At 52.8% G+C, this 10,743-nt stretch overlaps 1 protein-coding gene across 3 annotated transcripts in view; it reads left to right on the top strand.

Annotated features, from left to right (window-relative positions):
• The window catches only part of SMYD4 (SET and MYND domain containing 4), a 53,923-nt gene that overhangs the window by 23,223 nt on the left and 19,957 nt on the right, over nt 1-10,743 (top strand). For 2 of the 3 annotated variants that reach the window (XM_030185639.1, XM_030185638.1), the window contains exons 9-11: nt 7,220-7,336; nt 9,204-9,327; nt 9,435-10,533. In XM_030185639.1, the coding sequence (XP_030041499.1) occupies nt 7,220-7,336; nt 9,204-9,327; nt 9,435-9,597 (404 nt within the window). In that variant the 3' untranslated portion in view covers nt 9,598-10,533. Of the gene's footprint in view, nt 1-7,219; nt 7,337-9,203; nt 9,328-9,434; nt 10,534-10,743 lie in introns of those variants that run through there. The other variant, XR_003939886.1, reaches the window with a different exon arrangement.

The raw sequence follows: 10,743 nt of genomic DNA on the forward strand, positions 1-10,743 counted from the left end.
GACCATCCAGTCCAAAACTGCATAAAATGTGCCAGAATGTCTCATTAGGCCACTCTCTCCCTTGTGGAAAGTGCAAAATGTGCAGTCTTCAGTCTCTGCATATTAACATCATGGCTCAGCAAGGTCAAGGATGCCATTTCGCAGCAGTTTAGCACCTTGGGATCATCAAAGCAGCGCAGAGTGCTACGTTTAGATTTTGAATCTCAGCCAAGATGATGCTCAGTGTGGTGCAGCTTGTGGTGTGTCTCCCAGCCTCATCCTGTTTCCTCGCATTGTTTATTTACACCTTATATAAGTGCAAACAAAGAAACTGACACCTATTATAAAGAAGAATAATCAATAATTTTTATTTTTTCAACTGTCCTCCCTTGGACATATGTCATAAATCAGACTGCAACGTCTGTGGCCTGTGCTAACAAAACAACTGCATGTGGCAGGAATTTCTACAGCAGTGATGTGCAGCCTTGGATTTTCACCTTCCTCTATGCCAACTGTTCAGTTCTTCCGAGTCTCCAACTATGGTGTTTGTGAATTTGGATGAAGATTCATGTTCTCGGAGGACAAGCAGGCTGCTTGTTCTCACGACTGGGTGACGTCCGCGGCAGCCCCCACCAACCGGAAAGAAGCTTCGCGGGACGGTCGGCACGCAGGGCACGCCCACCGCGCATGCGCGGCCGTCTTCCCGCCCGTGCGCGACCGCTCCCGCCAGTTCCTTTTTTTCCGCGCCTGGAGAGAGTCGTGCTTTGCCGCTCTCTCTACTTCAGCCGCCGGATTCTTGCGATCGCGTATACGCGGATCGCGCTTCGTTTAATTAATTTCCTTTTAGTATTTTTCTGTTCAAAAAAAAAAGAAAAAAGACTGCGCGTGTGGAGCACGCGCTCCCCTTTTCCCTCGCTTCCAGCGGGGACGCCTCGTTGCGGCCTAGTGGCCGCTCGGTCGGCTAGTTTTTTCGTGGTGTGATTTTAGCCACCATTGCCGACTTTGACTTCGCCGACGCGATTTTTCCGTCGATGTCCTCGAAGGTCCCGAGTGGATTTAAAAAGTGTGGTCGCTGCGGCCGGCCGATCTCGCAGACCGACACCCACGCTTGGTGCCTCCAGTGCCTCGGGCCGGAGCACAATCTCAAGTCGTGTGCGCTGTGTCTCGGTCTCCGGAAACGGACTCAGGTTGCGAGGCAAGTTCTGCGGGACCGTCTTTTTGGAACTTGCGCCGGCCCCTCGACGTCGACCTCGACGGCATCGGTATCGAAGGCCGGATCTTCGGTACCGGTATCGATGCCCGAGACATCGGCACCGATGGCAGCGACCCCAGGAGAACAGGTCCCGTCGGCCCGCCGGTCCGCCGGTGAGAGTGGGGTTGAGAGGCCGCGTGGGCTGTCGGCCCCGGTCACTCCCTCAGCTCGTGAGCCACGGGACCGAACCCTGTCGGACCCGGTACCTCGAGACCGAGGGGGATCGACCTCCTCCTCCTCCATGCCCTCCGGCGCCGGTGACGTGCACCGGAAAAAGGACAAGAAGCGCCGTCACCGGGAGCCCTCGGTGCACCCTGAAGGGGAGTCGACGCCGAAGCGTCATCGTAGAGAGGAGAGATCTCCGTCGGTGGTGGAGGTACCGACGCGTCGGGGTTCCGGCACCTCGGTGCCGTCTCCTGGCCCCCAGCAGCTTCTGGCACCGACACCCTTACCGGCCCCACCGCCTTTCCCGGCAGCGGGCCTGGACGAGTGCCTCAGAGCCATCCTTCCGGGGATCCTGGAAGGGCTGATGCGCCAGGCTGTGCCGGCGTCGGGGGTGCTTGCGCCCCCGGCGCCGATGACTGTGGCGCCGGCGAGCTCTAGCCCGGCGCCGGGGCTGTCGACACCGCCGCCGCTTGCGGTGCCGGTCTCGACCGCCACGCAGGTGGAGTCCCCGTCGACGTCGATGGAGGGAGCTCCGTCCCCGCCGGCGCGGGAGTCCACCGCTCGACGACACCGAGGCCTCGGTGCCTCGACGTCGAGCCGGGCCCGGTACCGGACTCAGCTACATGAGCTAATGTCCGATACCGAGGATGAGGACTCGTGGGGGGAAGAGGAAGACCCGAGATATTTCTCCTCAGAGGAGTCTACGGGCCTTCCCTCGGAACCCACGCCGTCACCGGAGAGGAAGCTCTCACCTCCTGAGAGTCTCTCCTTTGCCTCCTTTGTGCGGGATATGTCTATAAGCATTCCCTTTCCCGTGGTCTCTGTGGAAGAGCCGAGGGCCGAGATGCTCGAGGTCCTCGACTATCCATCACCACCTAGAGAGTCCTCCACGGTACCGCTGCACAATGTCCTGAAGGAGACGCTGCTTCGGAACTGGGTGCGACCACTAACTAACCCCACCATTCCCAAGAAAGCAGAGTCCCAGTACAGGATCCACTCTGACCCAGAGCTCATGCGGCCCCAGTTGCCCCATGACTCAGCGGTCGTGGATTCTGCTCTCAAGAGGGCACGGAGTTCGAGGGATACCGCCTCGGCGCCCCCGGGGCGGGAGTCTCGCACTCTGGACTCATTTGGGAGGAAGGCCTACCAATCCTCCATGCTCGTGACCCGCATCCAATCTTACCTGCTCTATATGAGCATCCACATGCGGACCAATGTGCAACAGCTGGCGGACCTGGTCGATAAGCTCCCGCCGGAGCAGTCCAGGCCTTATCAGGAGGTGGTCAGGCAGCTGAAGGCGTGCAGAAAGTTCCTGTCCAGGGGGATTTTTGACACCTGTGACGTGGCATCTCGTGCTGCGGCCCAAGGTATAGTGATGCGCAGGCTCTCATGGCTGCGTGCCTCTGACCTGGACAACCGCACCCAGCAGAGACTGGCTGACGTCCCTTGCCGGGGGGATAATATTTTTGGCGAGAAGGTCGAGCAGATGGTTGACCAACTGCATCAGCGGGAAACCGCTCTCGACAAGCTCTCCCACCGGGCGCCTTCAGCACCCGCCCCCGCGGGCGGGCGTTTTTCCCAGGCCCGGCAGGCTGCACCCTATTCTTTTGTGAAGCGTAGGTACAACCAGCCGGCCCGAAGGCCTCGTCAGGCACAGGGACAGCCCCAGCGCGCTCGTTCCCGTCAACAGCGTGCGCCTAAGCAGCCCCCTGCGCCTCCACAGCAAAAGCCGGGGACGGGCTTTTGACTGGATCCATGGGAACATAGCCGCCCTACAAGTGTCCGTACCGGACGACCTGCCGGTCGGAGGGAGGTTAAAAATTTTTCACCAAAGGTGGCCTCTCATAACCTCCGACCAGTGGGTTCTCCAAATAGTGCGGTACGGATACGCCCTGAATTTGGCCTCCCTGCCTCCAAATTGTCCTCCGGGAGCTCAGTCTTTCAGCTCCCATCACAAGCAGGTACTTGCAGAGGAACTCTCCGCCCTTCTCAGCGCCAATGCGGTCGAGCCCGTACCACCCGGGCAGGAAGGGCAGGGATTCTATTCCAGGTACTTCCTTGTGGAAAAGAAAACAGGGGGGATGCGTCCCATCCTAGACCTGAGAGGCCTGAACAAATTCCTGGTCAAAGAAAAGTTCAGGATGCTTTCCTTGGGCACCCTTCTGCCAATGATTCAGAAAAACGATTGGCTATGTTCCCTGGATTTAAAGGACGCATACACTCACATCCCGATACTGCCAGCTCACAGACAGTATCTCAGATTCCGCCTGGGCGCACGGCACTTTCAGTATTGTGTGCTGCCCTTTGGGCTCGCCTCTGCCCCACGAGTGTTTACAAAGTGCCTCGTGGTGGTAGCGGCCTACCTACGCAAGCTGGGAGTGCACGTGTTCCCTTATCTCGACGATTGGCTGGTCAAGAACACCTCGGAGGCAGGAGCCCTCCGGTCCATGCAGTGCACTATTCAACTTCTGGAGCTGCTGGGGTTTGTGATAAATTACCCAAAGTCCCATCTCCAGCCAACTCAGTCTCTGGAATTCATAGGAGCGCTGCTGAATTCCCAGATGGCTCAGGCCTACCTTCCCGAAGCGAGGGCCACCAATCTCTTGGCCCTGGCTTCGCGGACCAGAGCGTCTCAGCAGATCACAGCTCGGCAGATGTTGAGACTTCTGGGTCATATGGCCTCCACAGTTCATGTGACTCCCATGGCTCGTCTTCATATGAGATCTGCTCAATGGACCCTAGCTTCCCAGTGGTTCCAAGCCACCAGGAATCTAGAGGATGTCATCCGCCTCTCCACCAGTTGCCGCACTTCACTGCTCTGGTGGACCATACGGACCAATTTGACCCTGGGACGTCCATTCCAAATTCCGCAGCCCACGAAAGTGCTGACGACGGATGCATCTCGCCTGGGGTGGGGAGCCCATGTCGATGGGCTTCACACCCAGGGTCTGTGGTCCCTCCAGGAAAAGGATCTGCAGATCAACCTCCTGGAGCTCCGAGCGATCTGGAACGCACTGAAGGCTTTCAGAGATCGGCTGTCCTGCCAAATTATCCAAATTCGGACAGACAATCAGGTTGCAATGTATTACGTCAACAAGCAGGGGGGCACCGGATCTCGCCCCCTGTGTCAGGAAGCCGTCGGTATGTGGCGTTGGGCGTGTCGGTTCGGCATGCTTCTCCAAGCCACGTACCTGGCAGGCGTAAACAACAGTCTGGCCGACAGACTGAGCAGAGTCATGCAACCGCACGAGTGGTCGCTCCATTCCAGAGTGGTACGCAAGATCTTCCGAGAGTGGGGCACCCCCTCGGTGGATCTTTTCGCCTCTCAGACCAACCACAAGCTGCCTCTGTTCTGTTCCAGACTTCAGACACACGGCAGGCTAGCGTCAGATGCCTTTCTCCTTCATTGGGGGACCGGCCTCCTGTATGCTTATCCTCCCATACCTTTGGTGGGGAAGACCTTACTGAAGCTCAAGCAAGACCGCGGCACCATGATTCTGATAGCGCCCTTTTGGCCCCGTCAGATCTGGTTCCCTCTTCTTCTGGAGTTGTCCTCAGAAGAACCGTGGAGATTGGAGTGTTTTCCGACTCTCATTTCGCAGAACGACGGAGCGTTGCTGCACCCCAACCTTCAATCCCTGGCTCTCACGGCCTGGATGTTGAGGGCGTAGACTTCGCTGCGTTGGGTCTGTCTGAGGGTGTCTCCCGGGTCTTGCTTGCCTCTAGGAAGGATTCCACTAAAAAGAGTTACTTTTTCAAGTGGAGGAGGTTTGTCGTTTGGTGTGAGAGCAAGGCCCTAGAACCTCGTTCTTGCCCTGCACAGAACCTGCTTGAATACCTTCTGCACTTATCAGAGTCTGGCCTCAAGACCAACTCAGTAAGGAATCACCTTAGTGCGATTAGTGCTTACCATTATCGTGTGGAAGGTAAAGCCATCTCTGGAGAGCCTTTAGTCGTTCGATTCATGAGAGGCTTGCTTTTGTCAAAGCCCCCTATCAAGCCTCCTACTGTGTCATGGGATCTCAACGTCGTCCTCACCCAGCTGATGAAACCTCCTTTTGAGCCACTGAATACCTGTCATCTGAAGTACTTGACCTGGAAGGTCATTTTCTTGGTGGCAGTTACTTCAGCTCGTAGGGTCAGTGAGCTTCAAGCCCTAGTAGCTCATGCTCCATATACTAAATTTCATCACAACAGAGTAGTGCTCCGCACTCACCCAAAGTTCCTGCCGAAGGTGGTGTCGGAGTTCCATCTTAACCAGTCAATTGTCTTGCCAACATTCTTCCCCAGGCCGCATACCCGCCCTGCTGAACGTCAGTTGCACACATTGGACTGCAAGAGAGCATTGGCCTTCTACTTGGAGCGGACACAGCCCAACAGACAGTCCGCCCAATTGTTTATTTCTTTCGACCCTAACAGGCTAGGGGTCGCTGTCGGGAAACGCACCATCTCCAATTGGCTAGCAGATTGCATTTCCTTCACTTACGCCCAGGCTGGGCTGACTCTTGAGGGTCATGTCACGGCTCATAGTGTCAGAGCCATGGCAGCGTCAGTGGCCCACTTGAAGTCAGCCACTATTGAAGAGATTTGCAAGGCTGCGACGTGGTCATCGGTCCACACATTCACATCACATTACTGCCTCCAGCAGGATACCCGACGCGACAGTCGGTTCGGGCAGTCGGTGCTGCAGAATCTGTTTGGGGTGTAAATCCAACTCCACCCTCCAGGACCCGAATTTATTCTGGTCAGGCTGCACTCTCAGTTAGTTGTTCTTCGTAGGTCAATTCCTGTTGTTTCCTCGCCGTTGCGAGGTTCCATTGACCTGGGTTCTTGTTTTGAGTGAGCCTGAGAGCTAGGGATACCCCAGTCGTGAGAACAAGCAGCCTGCTTGTCCTCGGAGAAAGGGTATGATACATACCTGTAGCAGTTGTTCTCCGAGGACAGCAGGCTGATTGTTCTCACCTACCCTCCCTCCTCCCCTTTGGAGTTGTGTGTTTCATCTTTTGCTAGTCATTCAACTGGCGGGAGCGGTCGCGCACGGGCGGGAAGACGGCCGCGCATGCGCGGTGGGCGTGCCCTGCGTGCCGACCGTCCCGCGAAGCTTCTTTCCGGTTGGTGGGGGCTGCCGCGGACGTCACCCAGTCGTGAGAACAATCAGCCTGCTGTCCTCGGAGAACAACTGCTACAGGTATGTATCATACCCTTTCTTCAGAGTTGCTGTCTGCAGATCAGGATGTGGATTTCTTTTCTCTGTCTTCTCCTGCTGGCCAGTTAGAAGAGCTGCTGGAAGATGTTTCTTATCCACTGTTTTTGCAGAAGGTATTTTCTGTTCTGTTGGGTCAGTGGCACACTGATGTTTGTCATGGTTTGCATGGAGCTTTGAAATATCTGGATAACCCGAAAGAATCAACTGGTTTGCCCATTCACAAGATTTTGTTGGAGGTTCAATCAAAGGTGTGGCTTAACCCTTTTCTATGAAGAGATCATTGGACATTCCAGCTTTATGCCTGTGCTCTTACCTAAACAGAGAGGACGAGGCACAAGCTCTGAGACATTCAGAACACAGGCAAGCCCCAGCCTCCAGAAGGATTAGGCAGGACAAGACAAGATACATGAGCTGAAATTAAGGCAACACATGGAAAAAGAATTCCACAACACTTGTGAGGTTGAACAAAGACATGTTCAGGACTTTTCTGTTTCTAGGAAATATAGAAAACACAGCAGTCACTTGCAGTGCCGGAAATCCATTTCTTTGAATTATACTAATCTCAAGCAGAGCTTCCTTTGTTGAACAATGCCGTCTTTGTGTGTTTGCCTTTGCAGAGCAGGCCATTCTGCAGCTGGAAGACTGTCGGGGTGAAGGAAGGAGTTTTCTGTCTCCAGAGCACACTGTCCTGGCACATATTGAGGACTGCCTGGCACAGGCACACGCTGCATGCGGTAGGGAATTTTAGCCCATTGGGAGAGGGGTCTCCCAACCTGGATTGGCCACTGTTGGAAACAGGATGCTGGGCTTGATGGACCTTTGGTCTTTCCAAGTATGGCAATATTTATGTACTTATGCAGGGGGAGAGCAGTCTTAATATATGGGGCGTTTTCCATTATCAGAATGAGAGGGGGTTTAGCTCATGGTGGAGTTTCCCAGCAGAAGGAGGGATCTAAATTTAACCCATAAGGGAATCTTCCAGCATCAGAGGGGGAAAGGATCTAAGCTCATGAAGAATTTCCTAGATCGGAGAGGGAGCAGCCTTAGCCCATGGATTTCTCTTCCAGGACTAGAAGGGGAAAGGGCTCTTAACTTGTAAAGGAGTCTCCCAGCACCAGAGAGGAAGGGGCTAAAGTAGCTTCTGCAACAGTCTCAGCACTGAGGGCCAGATGCACTAAACTTAACGAGCCAGCAACATGGTTTTTAAACTGGTTCTATCCAGTTTAGTGCGCAAGTAGTAAACCAGGACATGCACAAAAGGGTTCTCCGAGCCATTTTCCTGTCACGGTAGCAGCTAACGAAAATGGAATGCAAATGAGCTAATTACTATTATAATGTGAATGCGATGCAATCCCATGCACAAAAGCAGTCCCCACCTTTACCGTCAAAAAATTTTAACGGGAGGTGTGGACCTGCCGGTTCTTCATTATTGCAAGTAGGAGAAGGGAAGAAAAAAGGCAGGAAAGATGGACCACAAAAAAAATAGTATACCAGCTTATACACAGCTTCTTTGCATGTATGAAAGCCGTGCCATATGTTTTTCAAATGGCATTTTACTGGCAAGAAATTGGGAGGGGGGGGTCAGTACCGAAATGTAAAGCATAAAAGTAATGGTGACTTACCAAAAATGCAAGGAAGACAAGGGTCCATCAAAGAAACAGCGTCTGTGGGAAACGGGCTTGGTTCCACCCCCCAGCTGTTCCTGCTGCTTCCTTCTATTGGCCGGCTGACATCCTAGAACGCCCATCTCCCTGAAGATGGACTCTCATTGGCTGGCTGCTGTCCCAACTCCTCCATGCAGGGCTTCCCTGATGACATCACTTTAGAGCTGTGAACTGATTGGATCCGAACTTTCTGATGTCCCCCTCCACAGAGAGAGGCTAAACCAATTGGACAGCATCAGCCTAGGATGTCCCACCTACTCACTACTGGAGGGGGACACCAGGAAGTTCAGATCCAATCAGTTCACAGCTCTAAAGTGATGTCATCAAGGAAGTCCTGCAGGGAGGAGGAGTTGGGATAGCAGCCAGCCAATGAGAGTCCATCTTCAGGGAGATGGGTGTTCTAGGATGTCAGTCAGCCAGTAGAAGGAAGCAGCAGGAACAGCTGGGGGTGGAACCAAGCTCTGATGCTGCTGATTCTTCACAGAACAGCCGAGAGCAGCAGAGGTATGTGCCCATCCAAAAAAAAAAAGCGCTTTTGTGTTTGCCCCAAAAAAAGGGTAAATCTACTGCTATCATACACACAGCTTGTCTGCATGTATGAGAGTCGTCTGTAGCATGCGCAGAGCAGCCAGGCATAGCGATTGACTATTCTGCGCATGCTCAGCTCACCGACTTGTTTCCCCCATATCACATGCAAATGAGCTGCATCGCAAAAGCAACGAGCAGCTCATTTGCATGCGATTTTCTTTGTGAATCCCTCTGTGTTTCTAAATCGGTAAAGTTTTACCGATTTGGAAACGCAAACAGATCCTTAACGGGACCTTTGTGCATCTGCCTCTGAGAGAGCTGGAGGGGGGAGGGTTATGCTTGGGGATATCATTCAACTGCTGAGCATATCACTTGTCCAGGACAGACTCTGTGTTTTTCTTGGTTGCAGCTAACTGGTCAGCTGCAGCTAAGCACCTACAGTGCAGTATCCAAAGTGTGGAGGCGCTTCACGGTTCATCCAGCGTGGAATTGGGTCATGAGCTTTTCAAGCTGGCTCAGATCTTTTTTAATGGGTGAGCTCCTCCCCAGGCTGTTGTGCTCTCATTGGGAATTTGTTTTTGTGCAGGGTCTTGTTGAACTGCAGCAGTTCCAACTCCTCTTTCTCTGTGCCTTCTTTCAGGTGCTTTTTGACTGATGCTGTCAGGACAATTGTGAGAGCAGAGCACATCCTAGTGCTGCATTATGGCCCGCAGCATGAGATGGTACAAGAGCTGCAGGAAATGAAGGCATGCCTGGCAGAACTGCCTGGGGTGAAAGCAGTACTAAAAGGGGATGTTTCCTGACTCTGGTGTTTGGATCCCTGCCAGAAGGCTACACATCTGCCACTCTTCACAGGTAGTTGTGGCTGAAAACATCCTAAACTTCATGCTTGATTCTTGGACAAGATAATCTCATGGAGAGAGTGTTGTGTCTGTTTTGAAACTGTTGCTGACTAAGCAGAACCCCTGTTTGTGGTAAGAGGTCTCTCACACTTCCGCAGCTCTCAGAACAGGGACCAAGGTATTACAAAAAGGCATGAAAAACTGAGGAGTTTTATGCTCTACTTAAAACAGTGGTGGCAATAGTCAAATTACTCCTGTTGATACACACCCCGCAGACATTTTTATCCATGGGGTTGGCACCAATATTCAAACAAAACTGTACAGGGCCGGCCTTAGCAATTGTGGGGCCCTCTGTGAACTAGTTTGGTGTCGTCCCCCGGACTTAAGATTTCAATTGAGTTGTCGAGGATTGATTTATTTAAACAGAATTCTTCTAATTGCTGACTACTGAGAGTGAAGAGATGTAAGGGTAGCCGGCAGTACAGTGAGAGTATAGAATCAGTTTTGAGGAGCACAGTTACCAAGGGGGAGGGAGGGAGATGAAAAGGGGAAAGAAGCTTTTAACTTTTGGTCATCCCCCAGTTGTAAAGCTGACCTAGTTAAGCACGGGGACCCACTGCAGATGCTCCTGTCCCCCTGCTTAAAGCCAGCCCTGCAGGTAAATTCATTTGACTATTGCCCCTCACAAACTAGTTGCAGATATCTGTGCCTGCTTTTAGTGGAAACTCTCATAATTTAGACTATACAAAACGTTACATGAACCACCTCCAGGAGTGTATCAATAATATACCGCCAAAGCATGGTTAGAGGGACTGAGGGCAGGGCTCCATGATGAGAGAGGCTGAACTGAAAGTGAGAGAGTGACAGGAGGAGATTCTAGGGAGTGAAATTGTGCTGGAGGTGGGAAGAGAAAGGGGCTGGGCTACAGCAACTGTACCTATAATTACCCACAGCGTTTTCTGCAGGGAAAAGTTTTGACATTGTTCAACAGTCAAATAATCTTTATTAAAATACCCATTTTCTGTTGTGATATTTTAGTTTCTAAGAGGACATTTAAGGTTAATTTTTAAAAGCAGCTATGTAAACAAGGAATATACACAAGCCTCT

The sequence above is a fragment of the Microcaecilia unicolor genome, chromosome 13, assembly GCF_901765095.1.
Source record: "Microcaecilia unicolor chromosome 13, aMicUni1.1, whole genome shotgun sequence".
Classification (NCBI taxonomy): Eukaryota; Metazoa; Chordata; class Amphibia; order Gymnophiona; family Siphonopidae; genus Microcaecilia; species Microcaecilia unicolor.